Source organism: Coregonus lavaretus (assembly GCF_964263955.1).
Source record: "Coregonus lavaretus genome assembly, chromosome: 27".
Classification (NCBI taxonomy): Eukaryota; Metazoa; Chordata; class Actinopteri; order Salmoniformes; family Salmonidae; genus Coregonus; species Coregonus lavaretus.
In genome coordinates this window covers 3,032,218-3,052,117 of record NC_140014.1, presented here as the reverse complement: position 1 = coordinate 3,052,117, position 19,900 = coordinate 3,032,218, and the positions used below count along the sequence as shown (strand labels likewise).

The following is a 19,900-nucleotide window of genomic DNA, read 5'->3' as shown; positions in this document are numbered from 1 at the left end:
CTTAAAACTACTTTGAAAAAGCAATTCACAACGCATCCGGGGGAGAGCATATTGTGACTAGAGACCCGGTTGGTTACCAGGTTTCCAAAGTGAATTAAAAACGCAGTTGTCTTTGCACTGCAAGAATGTACATTAATTGAATGGACTAAATTATGAAATGCTATAATTGTGAAACAAAAGGAGACTTACAGTAACAGTGTATTTATTCAAACATGCTTTCAAACATGTAGGAAGAATATACATTTGTATGTCCTGGTTACTGATTTTGTTTAAATATTCTCTAGGTATGATGTGACTGGGACTCATGCACAGTACATACTGTAAGTTAATAACTATGATGGCCACAGATAAAGCAAATTGCCCATAAACCTGCTTACTAACATAATGCTATTGCAAATTGTCACCAACTGCACATGGTTCCTCACATATTGGTGGTCCTAATGTGTCTTTATTTTACTGAATAAAGGGCTGAGTGTGATGAACTTTCGACCACTGATGAAAGTATGTAATTTAATCATCTGTGCCTCCTTTCTCTGTAAGGTCTTTCGTCATTACTTGGACAAAATTATCTTACCATGCTCTTCTCTTCTCTGTCTTTCGTAGGTCCCTGCATATGATCTATCATGGACAAAGTGCTCAGCAGCCTCCTGCTTCTGGGAACCGCAGTGATGATGGCCCACGCATGCCCCAAGTACTGTGTCTGCCAGAACCTGTCTGAGTCCCTGGGTACCCTCTGCCCATCCAAAGGACTGCTCTTTGTGCCTCTGGACATAGACCGGCGGACCGTGGAGCTCCGCCTGGGCGGAAACTTCATCCTCAAGGTCACACCGCAGGACTTTGCCAACATGACGGGCCTGGTGGACCTCACCTTGTCCCGCAACACCATCAGCGCCATCCAGCCTTTCTCCTTCCTCGACCTGGAGACCCTGCGCTCTTTGCACCTGGACAGTAACCGCCTGACCGAGCTGGGTCCGGATGACCTGCGTGGCCTTGTCAACCTGCAGCACCTCATCCTCAACAACAACCAGCTCAACCGCATCTCCAAGGTGGCCTTTGACGATCTGATGCTGACACTGGAAGACCTGGACCTGTCCTACAATAACTTGCGGGGCGTACCTTGGGAGTCCATCCGCAAGATGGTCAACCTCCACCAGTTGAGTCTTGATCATAACCTCATCTCGCACATCGCAGAGGGGACGTTTACAGACCTGGACAAGCTGGCGCGCCTGGACCTCACATCCAACCGGCTCCAGAAGCTCCCGCCGGACCCTATCTTCGCCCGTTCCCAGACTAACGTAATACTGACCACTCCCTACGCCCCTCAGCTTTCCCTGAGCTTCGGGGGAAACCCACTGCATTGCAACTGTGAAGTGCTTTGGCTCCGGAGGCTGGACCGAGAGGACGATATGGAGACCTGCGCTTCCCCTTCCAATCTAAAGGGACGCTACTTCTGGTATGTGCGGGAAGAGGAGTTTGTTTGTGAACCGCCCCTGATCACCCAACATACGCACAAGTTGTTAGTGCTGGAGGGCCAAACGGCTAGCCTGCGCTGCAAAGCTATCGGTGACCCAATGCCGATCATACACTGGGTCGCCCCAGACGACCGTATGATTAGCAATTCGTCTCGAGCGACTGTGTACGATAATGGCACCCTGGATATTACCATCACCACGTCCAAGGATTACGGCACCTTCACTTGCATCGCAGCCAACGCAGCAGGGGAATCGACCGCCTCTATAGAACTGTCCATCATTCAACTGCCCCACCTCAGCAATGGTACCAACCGCACCGCACAGCCCAAGTCCCGGCTCTCGGACATCACCAGCTCTACCAAGACCAGTAAGGGGGAGTCCAAGCCTGCACCGGAAAAGGTGGTATCCGTATCTGAGGTGTCCGCATCCTCTGCTCTGGTCAAGTGGACTGTTAGCAAAACAGCACCCAAGGTCAAGATGTACCAGCTCCAGTACAACTGCTCCGAAGATGAAGTCCTGATTTACAGGTAAATAACATTACGTGTGACTTTGTTTTTATAGACTTGATGGTTTGATCAGAGGTGGTTGCAAGATCACAATACAGCTTAACAAGTCTCTAGGGTCCCCATTTGTCTTTAGAACTTTAGAACACTTCAGTTGTTCGTAACCAGTCTGTCGCCAATGAATTGCTAAATACATCCGACATGTAGCCTACTGCTCTTAGGTGTTACCCAAACAGTATTGACAGCATGTCCTCTTGACACTTTCCTAAACGTTTGCTTTTGATAACCCAATGCAGACAAGAGATTCTTCAGAGAATAACAATACCTACGCCTGCAATTAACAAGCACTGAGCCAGGCACTTCACCTCACACTTGCAGTGCAAATGTTTCATCAAAGTGAAACCAACCACAACTATTATCCCAATCCTAATGCCCTAGACAATTAGGAATAAATATAATACTTTTTTAGAAATAAATCTGTAGGCTTTGTGACATTCACTCTGTAAAATATCCCTGCCATCCAAACATTTTCCAGCTTAAAAAAAATAAGCACTTGCTTTAGTGATGGAAGAGGTCCAAACAACCACAAATGTTCCCACTACAACAAATGAACAGAAAACACACATGAGTATAATGATAATTAGCCTGGCAGTACAACACTTTACATTTAGGTTGCCTGTGTAGTAACGTTGTAATTACACTAGTAACAGCATGTTCAAACCTAATAGCATTAGAATTGCACTAGGAACAGTTACCCGCCCCTGTATCTGACTCCATCGCTATAAGAAGTTAAGGGAAACACATTTGCAGATCTAGACTAGCAGGCCTGGGAATAAACCATATATCTCCCCTGCCTCCCTATAGCTTGATGTGGTTAAGTATGCTGAGGGACTGTCCCTGGATATTTACTACCGTTATATTAATAAAATAATTGTGCGGGAATTGGTAAAGCGGCCACTGGGCTGTTGCTGAATGCAGTTACAGTAAGTTATGTATAGATCGTAAAACCTTCGTAAACACTTGAAATTGAATACCAATGTACCCCCTTAGCAATACTTTACCTTTTAATGGCCGACGTGCCATAGCCCTGTGAGATTTACCTCTTATGCAAGTCCCGGATTCTGAATTGTTTAACAACGGAGAGTGGACACTATGGAGATCTGCTGTTGCTTATTGGTTTGCTTGGGGAATGCGATATTGAAATCATGCACAGATATTACTTTGCTCAAAAGACTGAATAGAACTCATCGTCTCTTAAGAATACAATAATATAATATAATATGTTTATCTGATTTGCTTACCAGGCACATTCAGTGCTCGTTTTTTCACAGTGCTCTCTTACAGACCAAGAAGTAATATAATTTCCTCAATATAGCTACATCTTTTCTCTGTCCAATGAATGTGGCGGGCGGGTGACTCAACTGTTTTTCCACCCACCCACAATTTATATGAATGCATTCTTATCCCAGCATTTCTGCAAACGTGTTTACATAGACTGGCGCTGAACATATTGCAGTTCCAAGTTATGAATACTGTATACAGTGCCTTCAGAAAGTATTCATACCCCTTGACTTATTCCACATTTTGTTGTGTTACAGCCTGAATTCAAAATTGATTACATTCAATACCCAATAATGACAAACTGAAAACATGTTTTTAGAAATATGTGCACATTGATTGAAAAATTAAATACATAAATGTCAAATGTACATACTGTAAGTATTCACACCCCTGAGTCAATACTTTATAGAAACACCTTTGACACCTTACAGCTGTGAATCTTTCTGGTTAAGTCTAAGAGCTTTGCACACCTGGATTGTAAAATATTTGCCCATTCAATTATTCAAGCTCTGTCAAGCTAGACAGCCATTTTCAAGTCTTGCCATAGATTCTTAAGCCGATTTTAAGTCAAAACTGTAACTAGGCCACTCAGGAACATTCTATGTCATCTTGGTAAGCAACTGCAGTGCAGATTTATCCTTGTGCTTTAGGGTATTGTCCTGCTGAAAGGTGAATTAGTCTCCCAGTGTCTGGTGGAAAGCAGACTGAACCAGGTTTTCCTGTAGGATTATGCCTGTGCTTATAGCTGTATTCTGACCCCTTGACTTTTTCCACATTTTGTTACTTTACAGCCTTATTCTAAAATGTATTCAATTGTTTTTTCCCCTGATCAATCTACACACAATACCACATAATGACAAAGCAAAAACATACATTTTTGCAAATGTATTATAAAATAAAAAATGGAAATATCACTCCCGAGGGCTCCTGAGTGGCGCAGCATCTCAGTGCTTGAGGCGTCACTACAGACCCCCGGTTCGATTCCAGGCTGTATCACAACCGGCCGTGATTGGGAGTCCCATAGGGCGGCGCACAATTGGCCCAGCGTCATCCAGGTTTGGCCGGTGTAGGCCGTCATTGTAAATAAGAATTTGTTCTTAACTGACTTGCCTAGTTAAATAAAGGTAAAATAAAATTAAAATAAAAACAATTACATAAGTATTCAGACCCTTTACTCAGTACTTTGTTGAAGCACCTTTGGCAGTGATTACAGCCTAGAGTCTTCTTGGGTATGACGTTACAAGCTTGGCACACCTGTATTTGGGGAGTTTCTCCCGTTCTTCTCTGCAGATCTTCTCAAGCTCTGTCAGGTTGGATGGGGAGCGTCACTGCACAGCTATTTTCAGGTCTCTCCAGAGATGTTCGATCGGGTTCAAGTCCGGGCTCTGGCTGGGCCACTCAAGGATATTCAGAGACTTGTCCCGAAGCCACTCCTGCCTTGTCTTGGCTGTGTGCAAACATTTCTAAAAACCTGTTTTCGCTTTGTCATTATGGGGTATTGTGTGTATTTCAATTTTATCCATTTTATAATAAGGCTGTAACGTACCAAAATGTGGAAAAGGTCAAGGGGTCTGAATACTTTCCGAATGCACTGTATATACAAGGAGTACCGGTTCTGAATCAATGTGCAGGGGTATGGGTTAGTCGAGGTAATGGAGGTAATATGTGCGTGTAGGTAGGGGTAAAGTGACTATGCATACATAATAAACAGAGAGGAGCAGCAGCCTGTGTGAAGGAATGTGAATGTATGTTTGTGAGTGTGTGTGTGTGTGTGTATGCAAAATGTTTTAATATAATCATAATAAAATAAGGGGGTCAATGTAAATAGTCTGGGTAGCATTTTGATTATCTGTTCAGCAGTCTTATGGCTTGAGGGTATTAGTTGATAAGAGCCTTTTGGTCCCAGACTTGGTGCTCCGGTACCACTTGCCATGCAGTACCACAGAGAACAGCCTATGACTTGGGTGGCTGGAGTCTTTGAAAAGATGTTGGGCCTTCCTCTGACACTGCCTGGTATAGAGGTCCTGGATAGAGGTCCTGGTAGCGTGTTAGTATTTTTCGAGGATCTGAGTACCCATGCCATATCTTTTCAGCCTCCTGAGGGGAAATAGGCATTGACGTGTACTCTTCACGACTGTCTTGGTGTGTTTGGAACATGATGTGGACACCAAGGAACTTGAAGCTCTCGACCTGCTCCACGACAGCCCCGTCGATGTGAATGGGGGTGTGCTCAGTGCGGATGTTGCCTGTAATCCATGGCTTCTGGTTGGGATATGTACGTACGGTCACTGTGGGGACGACGTCGTCAATGCACTTATTAATGAAGCCGGTAACTGATGTGGTATACTCCTCAATGCCATCGGATGAATCTCTGGAACATATTCCAGTCTGTACTAGCAAAACAGTCCTGTAGCTTAGCATCCGCTTCATCGGACCACTTCCATATTGAGCACGTCACTGGTACTTCCTGTTTGAGTTTTTGCTTGTAAGCAGGACTCAGGAGGATAGAGTCATGGTCAGCTTTAGCAAATCTGTGTGTGGAGTAAAGATGATCTAGATTATTATTTTTTTCTAGTTGCTGGTAGAAATGAGGTCAAATGGATTTCAGTTTTCCTGCATTATAGTCCCTGGCCACTAGGAGAGCCGCTTCTGGATGAGCATTTTCTTGTTTGCTCATGGCCTCGTTGAGTGCGGTCTTAGTGCATGCATCGGTTTGTGGTGGTAAATAGACAGCTACGCAGAATATAGATGAAAACTCTCTTGGTAAATAGTGTGGTCTACAGCTTATCACGAGGTACTCTAACTCAGGCGAGCAAAACCTCAAGACTTCCTTAATATTAGAGATTGTGCACCAGCTGTTGTTGACAAAGGGACACACACCACCCCCCTGATCTTACCGGAGGATGCTGTTCTCTCTTGCCAAGGTACGGAAAACCCAGCTAACTGTATATTATCAATTTCCTTGTTCAGTCACGACTTGGTGAAACATATGATATTACAGTTTTTAATGTCCCATTGATAGGATAGTCTCGAACGGAGCTCATCCAGTTTATTCTCCAGTAGAACAGAGGGTAAAGGCGGATTATCCACTCGCCAACGCAGTCTCGCCAGGCATCAGGCTCTACGACCTCTGTAACGGTGTCTCTTCTTCATGCGAATGACGGGGATTTGGGCCTGGTCTGGGAGGAGCAGTATATTCTTTGTGTCCGATTCATTAAAGAAAAAATCCTCATCCAGTTTGAGGTGAGTAATCGCTGTTCTGATGTCCAGAAGTCCTTTTCGGTCACAAGAAACGATGGCGGAAACATGATGTACAGAAAACGAAATATCTGCAAAAAAACACACAAAATAGCACAATTGGTCAGGAGCCCGTAAAACGGCGGCCATCCCCTACGGCACCATTATCTACTTGCCAATTAGAAGCATACCCATAACATGATGCAGCCACCAGCATGCTTGAAAATATGAAGAGTGGTACTCAGTGATGTGTTGTGTTGTGTTGGATTTGCCCCAAACATGTAATGCTTTGTATTATTTGCCACATTATTTGCAGGATTACTTAAGTGCCTTGTTGCAAACAGGATGAATGTTTTGGAATATTTTTACTCTGTACAAGCTTCCTTCTTTTCAGTCTGTCATTTAGGTTAGTATTGTGCTGTAACTACAATATTGTTGATCCATCCTCAGTTTTCTCCTATCACAACAATTAAACTCTGTAACTGTTTTAAAATCACCATTGGCCTCATGGTGAAATACCTGCACAGTTTCCTTCCTCTCCGGCAACTGAGTTAGGAAGGACACCTGTATCTTTGTAGTGACATCCAAAGCCTAATAAATAACTTCAGCATGATCAAAGGGATGTTCAGCATCTGTTTATTTTTATTTTTACACAACTACCAATCTGTGCCCTTCTTTGCGAGGCATTTATGGTTGAATCTGTGCTTGATATTCACTACTCGATTGAGGGACCTTACAGATAATTGTATGTGCGGGGTACAGAGATGGGGTAGTCATTCAGAAATCATGTTAACCACTATTATTGAACACAGAATGAGTCCATGCAACAACTATGCGATTTGTTATGCACATTTTTACTCCTGAACTTGACTCAAGACATTTCAGCTTTTCATTTTTCCTTAATTTCGAAAATGTTCTACAAACATAATTCCACTTTGACATTATGGGGTATTGTGTATAGATCAATGACACAAAATCTAAATGTAATCAATTTTAAATTCAGGCTGTAACACAACAAAATGTGGAAAAAGTAAAGGGGTGTGAATACTTTCTGAAGGCACTGTATAAAGCTCTGGACTTATTCATCTGGAGCAGTGTTGTTGTAAAATGACTGGTTCTTCCATATCTCAGTCGGACAGCTTACATTTCCATTGCTCATTAATTTGCAACAGCAAAGTAATTACCCAGGGAGGATAAATGAATAACATTGAGTATTATTAAGGACTTGTCTTAATGACTTTGCTGTGTTAAAATCTGCTTACCAATATCCATTAAATGATAGTGAAATACAATATCAATGAATTTGAATTTGAACTTGATTGTGTTAAGATTAAGATATGTTCTGATTTGTTGTTTGTGACTTCATGTCCTTTTCCAATGGCCAGTGTTTTCAAAAATACATTTGAGGTGATTCCAGGATGACATTGAGCCCACCAGTGTAGTGTTATCACCAGTAACATGCTTCTAGGAACCGCATCATCTGAGCCACAACTGTCATAGTGAACATTTATTTATTTTCCAACGCACATGAGCCCTCAGCATGTGATGTAAAGCTCTCAACCCTACGGTTTTCATCAGATGCTAATTTTCTTCCTTTCTCAGCTAATAATCCCATAGAGGAAAAAACACACAACCAAATAGACAAGACCCCATGCTTAATTACGCAGTGTGTCGGTCTGTCTCAGGAGGTACCACAGCTCAAACACAAGCAGCCCACACAATGTTATTATATTAATGTGGCCTTTTGTAGCATGAGCCATTTTGAGTCTCTCCTTGGAATTACTATAATGTATTTATTTTTCTATCAGACTACAGAAATGTGTGGATTTATGTGACTAACGTCTCAGCTAAAGAGCCTTAATCAGGGTATGAAATAAGAGATTATTCTTCTATAGTAGCTTTTCATGTGGATATTCCATAATTACTTGGATAAGGAGATTATAGCTTTAGTACTCTTCAGTGATTCACCTTGTTACACATAGGTAATACGTGTATCGTGTTATATGAGCATGGCACATCTATTGTGCAATAGACTAATCAAAGATCTTTCATTACTACCCCGTCTTTATTGATCCCATGATTATTTGTGGTCTATGGAAGGAGATACAGACCATGAAATTCTTGGGTTGCATCTCAATAATATCTATTTTCTCCTGAAGTGTACACTTGGTCGCTACTTTGCACAAATCTAAACGTATTGGATTGGTGGAGGCATGGGCTAGTGGGAGTTTCCACCATATTTCTTATACCAGTTATTTCCTTTCAGATCAGTGAAGGAATGTGAACAAGTGCACACTTTGGGAAGAAGGAAATATAATTGGGAAATAGCCAATGACTATTTATTACCAAAGTTAGCAATCAACCCCCGTTTCTGATCCCAATACCTTTTAGTGTGAAATCCTCATGACATACATTTGACACGTCATTAGTTTGCGGCATGTAGAATGTTTTGTGGAAACTGGCCAACATTCAACTCTTAAATTTAAATCTTGTTTTTGAGTACATCCATAAAACAACCCATTATTTTTATATTGAGCAGGGCCCCTTGGAAAATGACCTCCGTCACCTGAAAAAAACATCTCACTAGTCCCAGAATGGCGTCTCTTAGTTAACTGACATTTCTAGAACGTTCAATTTCTCAGAGAATATCCAAAGTGATGTGTTAACCCGAGGTAGCGCATGATTAAACATTTGATCAGTATATTGTGTGTTGAAAGCCCCTCGTATAGATCTCACGAAGCAACGTGCTGTCCTCCCGGTTATGGAAAAGGCCATTAAGAATGAATAATGAAGTACACCACCAGTGGTGCCTAGTGAAAACGCAAGCCTTCTGCGGTGGAGGTAAACTCTCTGCACTGTATGATCAAAGCTATTTATTTATGTACGGTCACAGTGGGGAAGTATTAAAGTTATTGATGATTGGGGTCTTAGAAAAAGGACAAATAATAACCATGTTTGATTATTAAAGGTGCTTCAACACTTTGAGTATGTGTTTTCTCTCTCTCTCATGTAAAGATGTACCTTTTTTCTGCTATGTTATAATAATTGAATAATATTTGATTGGATTTATTTAGTCCAGTAGCTCAAAGCACTTTGCATGGTAAGAGAGAAGTCACTTCATCCACAACCAATGTGTAGCACCCACCTGGGTGAACCACAGGGATGATTAGGTGGCCATGATGGAATGAGGCCAGGTTGGGAATACAGCCAGGACAACCTTACTGTTACGATAAGTGCCATGGGATCCTAAATGATCAAAGAGAATCAGGAAATCAGTTTAACACTAGCAAGCTGTGATGGTCAATTTCAAGACACTTCTGTGCCATTGGTGAACATTGGAATCAAATATCAGTAGTGCTTGCTTTGTGCTCTTTGAGTCATGATTGTCATTCCATGAACACACAGATCCTCCTAGCTAACTAAGGCGATGAGGCTGAAACAATCAATAATCAATATCATCAATGAACACATCAAATAGAGGGATTTCGAAGTACTCCAACTTCAACAGGGATATTGGGTAATGAAGGTCATCATATACACTACCGGTCAAACATTTTAGAACACCTTTATTTTTACTATTTTCTACATTGTAGAATAATAGTGAAGGCATCAAAACTATGAAATAACACTTATGGAATCATGTAGTAACCAAAAAAGTGTTAAAGAAATCAAAATATATTATATATTTGAGATTCTTCAAATAGCCACTCTTTGCGTTGATGACAGCTTTGCATACTCTTGTCATTCTCTCAACCAGCTTCACCTGGAATGCTTTTCCAACAGTCTTGAAGGAGTTCCCACATATGACCCGATCCTGCAGGTCAGGGGCGGTGTGTTCATTAGGGCGATATGGGCGATGCACTGCCAAACGGGAAAAGGAAGGGATTTTTTTTCTAATCAATTATATCACGGCAACAGTAGTTATCAGTGTTGTAATCTAGACGTCTGATCTGCCACTAAATGTCCAATCAGGCTAAAGTCGTGCTTCAAATGGCCCCGCCCCTTTTGGGGCGATTTCAGTCAGGTTGAAAATCGCCCCAGAAGTCTCTCATAGACTCTCATGTAAAATCTTTTTTTTTTCAAATATCAGCGCTTTCAATACAATCTCTATGGGTTCCGGGAGGGCTTGCACTTACGCGCTTTCGTCATACGTAACATAACCATGAACGTAACTAAGAAAAGAGCGGGTAGCAGCGTCAATCAATTCACGTACAACTGTCAAGATGGCTAGCGTTCAGTGCAACTCAATTGTCTCTTTGAAAGAAGTTCCTTTTTGTCGGCGAACAAATCAAGATAAATTGGCAACGAAACAATTAGGACCTCCCAGACCAAATTTAATAATTCAACAGGTTTCTACTAAAGGGGGAAAGTCCTACACCCGAGGATTTTCCAAAAATTGGTACGAACGAAAAACCTGGCAAGCAGGCTGCGATGTAGCTAATGCAGTCTTTTGCTACCCCTGCTTACTCTTTCACCCTGAAGGCGGCACGGCAGACAGCACCGCTTGGACAGCGACTGGTGTAACGGACATGCACCATCTTTCAGAAAAGATTAAGAAACATGAGCTGTCAAAGACCCACATGGATAGCTGTTTGAGATTGTCTGCTTTGGGGAGAGTGAACATTGCCACTCAACTGGATGAGGGATACAGGCTAGCTCTCCGCCACCACAACGATGAGGTTAGCAAGAACCGCCACATCCTCAGCCGGCTAATCCAGTGTGTGAAGTTTTGCGGAGTGTTTGAGTTAGCTTTGCGAGGCAATGATGAAACTGAGGGCTCCAACAACCCTGGTATTTTTCTTGGACTTTGTGGCACAATTAGATGAGGTGTTTTATGGAAATGCATATTGTTTATGCAGTGTTGAGGAATGTGAAAGAACACCCTTGATTATTTTTACTGTGATAACTTATTTTGCTTTTGTAAGCCAACACTTTTGAGATCAGTCAATAAATGCTTCTGGTATTGACTTATATGCTGCCCCTGTCTTCATGTTGTTGTTGTTGGACATATATTTTTTAAAATGTGTGTAGGTCACCTAAATCATCAGAAAAATTGCCCCCCCTGAGAATTTTTTCAGGAGCCGCCACTGCTGCAGGTTCATGCTCTACAACATTCGTAGATTACGACCCTACCTTACACAGAAAGCGCCACAGGTCCTAATCCAGGCACTTGTCATCTCCCATCTGGATTACTGCAACTCGCTGTTGGCTGGGCTCCCTGCCTGTGCCATTAAACCCCTACAACTTATCCAGAACGCTGCAGCCCGTCTGGTGTTCAACCTTCCCAAGTTCTCGCATGTCACCCCGCTCCTCCGCACACTCCACTGGCTTCCAGTTGAGGCTCGCATCTACTACAAGACCATGGTGCTTGCCTACGGAGCTGTGAGGGGAACGGCACCTCCTTATCGTCAGGCTCTGATCAGACCCTACACCCAAACGAGGGCACTACGTTCATCCACCTCTGGCCTGCTAGCTCCCCTACCTCTACGGAAGCACAGTTCCCGCTCAGCCCAGTGAAAGCTATTCGCTGCTCTGGCACCCCAATGGTGGAACAAGCTCCCCCACCACGCAAGGATAGCGGAGTCACTGACCACCTTCCGGAGACACTTGAAACCCTACCTCTTTAAGGAATACCTGGAATAGTATAAAGTAATCCTTCTTCCCCCACCCCCCCATAAAAAAAAAAAAAAAAAGTGGTTGTCCCACTGGCTATCATAATTTGAATGCACCGATTTGTAAGTCGCTCTGGATAAGAGCGTCTGCTAAATGATGTAAATGTAATGCTGAGCACTTGTTGGCTGCTTTTCCTTCACTCTGCGGTCCGACTCATCCCAAACCATCTCAATTTGTTTGAGGTCGGGGGATTGTGGAGGCCAGGTCATCTGATGCAGCACTCCATCACTCTCCTTCTTGGTAAAATAGCCCTTACACAGCCTGGAGGTGTGTTGGGTCATTGTCCTGTTGAAAAACAAATGATAGTCCCACTAAGCCCAAACCAGATGGGATGGCGTATCTCTGCAGAATGCTGTGGTAGCCAGGCTGGTTAAGTGTGCCTTGAATTCTAAATAAATCACAGACAGTGTCACCAGCAAAGCACCCCCACACCATAACACCTCCTACTCCATGTTTTATGGTGGGAAATACACATGCAGAGATCATCCGTTCACACACACCGCGTCTCACAAAGACTGCAGTTGGAACCAAACATCTCCAATTTGGACTCCAGACCAAAGGACACATTTCCACCGTTCTAATGTCCATTGCTCGTGTTTCTTGGCCCAAGCAACTCTCTTCTTCTTATTGGTGTCCTTTAGTATTGGTTTCTTTGCAGCAATTTGACCATGAAGGCCTGATTCACGCAGTCTCCTCTGAACTGTTGATGTTGAGATGTGTCTGTTACTTCAACTCTGTGAAGCATTTCTTTGGGCTGAAATTTCTGAGGCTGGTAACTCCAATAAACATATCCTCTGCAGCAGAGGTAACTCTGGGTCTTCCATTCCTGTGACGGTCCTCATGAGAGCCAGTTTCATCATAGCGCTTGATGGTTTTTGCGACTGCACTTGAAGAAACTTTCAAAGTTCTTGACATTTTCCGTATTGACTGACTTTCATGTCTTAAAGTAATGATGGACTGTCGTTTCTCTTTGCTTATTTGAGCTGTTCCTGCCATAATAAGGACTTGGTCTTTTACCAAATAGGGCTATCTTCTGTATACCTCCCCTACCTTGTCACAACACAACTGATTGGCTCAAACGCATTAAGAAGGAAAGAAATTCCACAAATTAACTTTTAAGAAGGCACACATGTTAATTGAAATGCATTCCAAGTGACTACCTCATGAAGCTGGTTGAGAGAATGCCAAGAGTGTGCAAAGCTGTCATCAAGGCAAAGGGTGGCTATTTGAAGAATCTCAAATATAATATATATTTTGATTTGTTTAATACTTTTTTGGTTACTACATGATTCCATATGTGTTATTTCATAGTTTTGATGTCTACACTATTATTCTACAATGTAGAAAATAGTAAAAAAAAAAAAAAAAAACCCTTGAATGAGTAGGTATTCTAAAACGTTTTACCGGTAGTGTACTATAGATACACTACATGACCAAAAGTATGGTATGTGGACACCTGCTCGTCGTACATCTCATTCCAAAATCATGGTTATTAATATGGAGTTGGTCACCCCTTTGCTGCTATAACAGCCTCCACTCTTCTGGGAAGGCTTTTCACTAGATGTTGGAACATTGCTACAGGGACTTGCTTCCATTCAGCCACAAGAGCATCAGTGAGGTCGGACACTGATGTTGGGCGATTAGGCTTGGCTCGCAGTCGGCATTCCAATTCATCCCAAAGGTGTTCGATTGGGTTGAGGTCTGTGCTCTGTGCAGGCCATCCACACCGATATCGACAAACCATTTCTGTATGGATCTTGCTTTGTGCACGGGGGCATTGTCATGCTGAAACAGGAAAGGGCCTTCCCCAAACTGTTGCCATAAAGTTGGAAGCACAGAATCGGCTAGAATGTCATTGTATGCTGTAGCGTTAAGATTTCCCTTCACTGGAACTAAGGGGCCTAGCCCGAACCATGAAAAATAGCCTCAGACCATTATTCCTTCTCCACCAAACTTTACAGTTGGCACTATGCTTTCGAGCAGGTAGTGTTCTCCTGGCATCTACCAAACCCAGATTCGTCTGTCAGACTGCCAGATGGTGAAGTGTGATTAATCACTCCAGAGAACGAGTTTCCACTGCTCCAGATTCCAATCGCGGCGAGCTTTACACCAGTCCAGCCAACGCCTGGCATTGCGCATGGTGATCTTAGGCTTTTGTGCGACTGCTCGGCCATGGAAACCCATTTCATGAAGCTCCCGACGAACAGTTCTTGTGCTGAGGTTGCTTCCAGAGGCAGTTTGGAACTCGGTAGTGAGTGTTGCTACTGAGGACAGACGACTTTTAAACGCTACGCACTTCAGCACTCAACGGTCCCATTCTGTGTGGCCTACCACTTTGCGGCTGAGCCGTTGTTGCACCTTGACGTTTCCACTTCACAATAACAGCACTTACAGTTGACCGGGGCAGCTCTAGCAGGGCAGATATTTGACGAACTGACTTGTTGGAAAGGTGGCATCCTCACAGGTGCCACATTGGAAGTCATTGAGGCTTCAGTAAGGCCATTCTACTGCCAATGTTTGTCTCTGGAGATTGCATGACTGTGTGCTTGATTTTATACACCTGTCAGCAACGGGTGTGGCTGAAATAGCCGAATTCACTAATTTGAAGGGGTGTCCACATACCTTTGTATATACAGTGCATTCGGAAAGTATTCAGACCCTTTACCTTTTTCCATATTTCGTTACATAACAGCCTTATTCTAAAATGAATTAAATAAATAAGAATCCTCATCAATCTACACACAATACCCCATAATGACAAAGCGAAAACAGGTTTTTGAAATGTTTGCAAATGTTTTAAAAATAAAAAACAGAAATACCTTATTTACATAAGTATTCAGACCTTTTGCTATGAGACTCGCGATGAGCTCAGGTGCATCCTGTTTCCATTCATCATCCTTGAGATGATTCTACAACTTAATTGGAGTCCACCTGTGGTAAATTCAATTGATTGGACATGATTTGGAAAGGCACAGACCTGTCTATATAAGGTCCCACAGTTGCCAGTGCATGTCAGATTAAAAACCAAGCCATGAGGTCGAAGGAATTGTCTGTAGAGCTCAGAGACAGGATTCTGTTGAGGCACAGATCTAGAGAAGGGTACCAAAAAAGTTCTGCAGCATTGAAGGTCCCCAAGAACACAGTGGCCTCCATCACTCTTAAACGTAAGAAGTTTGGAACCACCAAGACTCTTCCTAGAGCTGTCCGCCCGGCCAAACTGAGCAATCGGGGGAGAAGGGCCTTGGTCAGGGAGGTGACCAAGAACCTGATGGTCACTCTGACAGAGCTCCAGAGTTCCTCTGTGGAGATGGGAGAACCTTCCAGAAGGACAACCATCTCTGCAGTGCTCCACCAATCAGGCCTTTATGGTAGAGTGGCCAGACGGAAGCCACTTCTCAGTAAAAGGCACAACACAGCCCGCTTGGATTTTATCAAAAGTCACCTAAAGGACTCTCGGACCATGAGAAACTAGATTCTTTGGTGTGATGAAACCAAGATTGAACTCTTTGTTCTGAATGCCAAGCGTCACATCTAGAAGAAACCTGTCACAATCCCTACGGTGAAGCATGGTGGTGGCAGCATCATGCTGTGGGGATATCGTTCAGCGGCAGGGACTGGGAAACTAGTCAGGATTGAGGGAAAGATGAACCGAGCGAAGTACAGAGAGATCCTTGATGAAAACATGCTATAGAGCGCTCAGGACCTCAGACTGGGGCGAAGGTTCACCTTCCAACAGGACAACAACCCTAAGCACACAGCCAAGACAACGCATGAGTGGCTTTGGGACAAGGCTCTGAATGTCCTTGAGTGGCCCAGTCACAGCCCGGACTTGAACCCGATCAAACATCTCTGGAGAGAACTGAAAATAGCTGTCCAGCGATGCTCCCCATCCAACCTGACAGAGCTTGAGAGAATCTGCAGAGAAGAATGGGAGAAACTCCCAAAATACAGGTGTGCCAAGCTTGTAGCGTCATACCCAAGAAGACTCTAGGCTGTAATTACTGCCAAAGGTGCTTCAACAAAGTACTGATTAAAGGGTCTGATTACTTATGTAAATGTTATATTAAAGTTTTTTATTTTTTAATATATTTCAAAAAATATATAAAAACCTTTTTCTGCTTGGTCATAAAAAATATATATATAAAGTTTTATATATTTAAAATCCATTTTAGAATATGGCTGTAACGAAACAAAATTTGGAAAAAGTCAAGGGGTCTGAATACTTTCCGAATGCACTGTATATTTAAAGGATACAATTAGACAGAATACCATACAGAAAGAGATCTCATCTGGATCCATTGGAGCCCCTAGCTTTCCCTTGGCTTTGATACACATTTGGCAAGTCTCGTATAATTACAAATCCAACTGGGGAAGTTTTGGGGAAGAAAAGGGAGCATCAGTGACCATGGATTGGAACATGTGTGGCTAGGGAGTTGCTGCTTGAATGAGTGTTTTTTCCGTCTGCAATACAATGCAGGTGTACTGTACGCTAGTCGGTTGCTTTTAGTACGACTGCATTTTTCCGTCTGCAATACAATTCAGGTGTCCTGTAGATACAAATGGCTTGTTTGTGAGATGGTGCGAGTTGATGAATTGCCCGTTGTAATTATAATGGTTTATTCAGCCACCATGTTTCATTACCGATTCCCACACTAGCGTCACATGGTCTTGTCCTTTGGGCATTAGTACAAGGTCAAACCGAATAAAGATTGCTCTACCATGGCTTTCCAATCTCTCCCTAACCTTTGGGATTTAATTAGGAGAGGGAAATGTATTGATATTGTCAGACACATTTGAATATCAACATGGCTTTATATATTTTCAGCCTGTGTTTACAAATTAAATCTGCCTGTGTGATCCACATTCTGGGGACAGATGGTTTTTGCGGAATGAATGCTTCTATTACAGGCTGTCAACATTACACAAACAGTGATTATTTTTATGGTTTGATTGATTGGCAGTGAATCTGGTGGAATGAACACAGGCATTGACTTTAGTGTTTGGTCTAAAAAGACTCAAATATTTTTGTGTGATTTTTGGGGGGGCAAATATTTCTGGGGGAAATAATCAGTTTCTCTCTTTAATCTTGAAGCCACTCTGTAATAATCATTGCATACACCCCAAAAAATAAAAATAACACTTTGCGAAATTGGATTGGGATGGTTTTGTTACACCATGAAATAGGAAAAAGTCAGACTCAATTGGAATCGAAGCACAAGGACCATTGAATAGTTCACTTTAAAAGCTATGGGCCTTCGCATTTTTAATCACTCATATTGTGGCCTTATGAAGTAATCTTTCTAAATGACTCTGTGCATTTAAATAGCTAATTTGCCTGATTTTGGCTTTTGCTTTGATCTGTCCTGGGCCAGTAGAATGACTCATTGTTATTTACCACTCAAAAGTGCCTTAGCCTCTTCTTGAACTCCCCTTGCAGTGGGACAAATTAATAACGCTAAATTATGCTAATCTAACTTGACACTATTGTTTCCCCTCTTGTCTTTCCTATATAGGATGATTCCCGTGGCCAGCAAAGCCTTCTTACTCACCAACCTGGTCCAAGACATGCAGTACGACCTATGTGTCCTGGCTATCTGGGACGACACCGCCACCACCCTAACTGCCACCAACGTAGTGGGCTGTGTCCAGTTCATCACCCGTGACGACTACCCGCAGTGCCAGTCCCTCCACAGCCAGTTCCTGGGCGGCACTATGATCCTGGTGATCGGTGGCATCATCGTGGCCACGCTCCTCGTCTTCATCATCATCCTCATGGTTCGGTACAATGTGTGCAGCAGCACCCAGTCCAGCAAGCTGCCAGTGGTTAGCAACACATACTCCCAGACCAACGGTGACTTGAACCGGCTCAACAGTGCCCCACCACTGCAGGTCAAACCTCAGATCACGACCACAGTGGTGGTGATACGGGATGAGGTGGTGGAATGCAAATGTGGCTCGCTCCAGAGCAGCCTCTCCTCGTCTTCATCTGACTCGTTGGACAGTCGCAACGCTAGAGGCAGGTTAGGAAATGGGGACCGGTACAGTCTTCGGGACAGCGAGTTCATCACACTCCCCAGCACCAGTAATTGGAGGAGGCACGGGGGGCCATCATCGGCCAAGGCTAGGCCCAACTTGGACAACCTTTTAGGGGCCTTTGCTTCACTGGAGCTCCGGAGCTCGGCTACGACTAGGGACCAGGGGGCATCTTGTTCCTCCACCACCACCTCCAGTTCATTGGTGGCCGTGACCATGGCCCCTCTGTCTGACAAGGAGCCCTTGCTGGGCCGAGCCGAGTCCACCACCATGCTGGGGCGTTTTCTAGGCCTGCCCCAGGAAGGGAAGCCCAAGAGGAGCCACTCATTCGACTACGGCCACGTGGGTAGCAGCGGCGGCGCACAGAGCCTCAGCAACTACCCCTGTCACATCAGCAACATCTGGACTAAGAGGAGCCTGTCGGTAAATGGGTTGCTACTGCAGTACGACGACAGCGAAGACAGTGAGGGCGAAAAGGCGCCGTTCGAGAGTTCAGAGTGGGTGATGGAGAGCACTGTTTGAGCACGGGTTTCGGTCGGACCATGAGGTCAAAGGTCAAAAGAGAAACAGACTTTACAGAAAAAAAACAAGGGACCGAAGAGTGATTTGGAATAATACCTCTGGGGCATCCACAGTGCTGTACTGCATGAAGTTCATCCATTTGAATACTATTTATTGTCCTTCTGTCCGTGAGATTCTACCGAAACAAACACTCAGGTTGGTTGTTCCTAAGACTGTACAAATCAATCGCCAGGGTTGGCCACGCTCTCAATTCGCTGGCAGGGAAGACTCCTGTCCTCAACCGCATTTGAAAAAATATATGCATTACGGAACAAAGCCCCTATGGAATTGTGCAGATACAGTATATGGAATAATGCCCGATCCCTCTGAATTAATGTGGGAGTATCTTTGAGAAACAGGGGAAATAAAAGCGAGGAATTCAAAGTGGATTTCCCATGTCTTTATCTTTCGAGCTCTATGCCAAGGGGATTTACCGAGACTGGCAAAGTGGATGTGCATCACAATGCTTTAGACTAGGGCTCTCCAACCTTGTTCCTGGAGAGCTACCCTCCTGTTGGTTTTCAATCCCACCCAATTTGTAACTAACCTGATTCAGCTTATCAACCAGCTAATTATTAATCAGATGCGCTAGATTAGGGTTGGATTGAAAACCTACAGGACGGTAGCTCTCCAGGAACAGCGTTGGAGAGCCCTGCTTCAGACTCGCAGCATGAAAATGGCACTTCAGTAGAGCAATGGGAGAGCAAATATGTAACAAAATGAATAATTTTTCATGTTTCCTTTTGTTTTTTATGTAATTTTTACTATCAATTTTAGATGTCACTATTGAGAGTTCTACTTAATGCGTAAATAAACAAAACAATATAAATTATGGTAAATCAAGAATAATATACTAAATATTTACCCAGTCCCCTCAGAAAGACATTTCATAACAGCCTGGTTTCTATTTTGGCACAAACATAAAGGAAATCTTAGATGTACACTATCTGATAACCCTGGTCATTTATTTCAAAACATCAATGGTTGGTTCATTAAGGGCATTGTGATAATAAAATATGTAGAGGTTGACTTTCAAAATAGTCACATTTTCTACCTCAGGTTCTAAATAATATGAAATAT

General features: G+C 43.3%; 1 protein-coding gene across 1 annotated transcript; it reads left to right on the top strand.

Annotated features, from left to right (window-relative positions):
* Nucleotides 1-623: 623 nt before the first annotated feature.
* Nucleotides 624-18,781, top strand: LOC311102548 (leucine-rich repeat and fibronectin type-III domain-containing protein 2; the record flags this gene model as incomplete). The annotated part of the gene is made up of 2 exons (XM_084143920.1): nucleotides 624-1,999; nucleotides 17,740-18,781. 2 exons carry the CDS (start codon nucleotides 624-626, stop codon nucleotides 18,779-18,781), a joined length of 2,418 nt encoding a protein of 805 aa, XP_084000046.1.
* Between the last annotated feature and the right edge of the window lie 1,119 nt (nucleotides 18,782-19,900).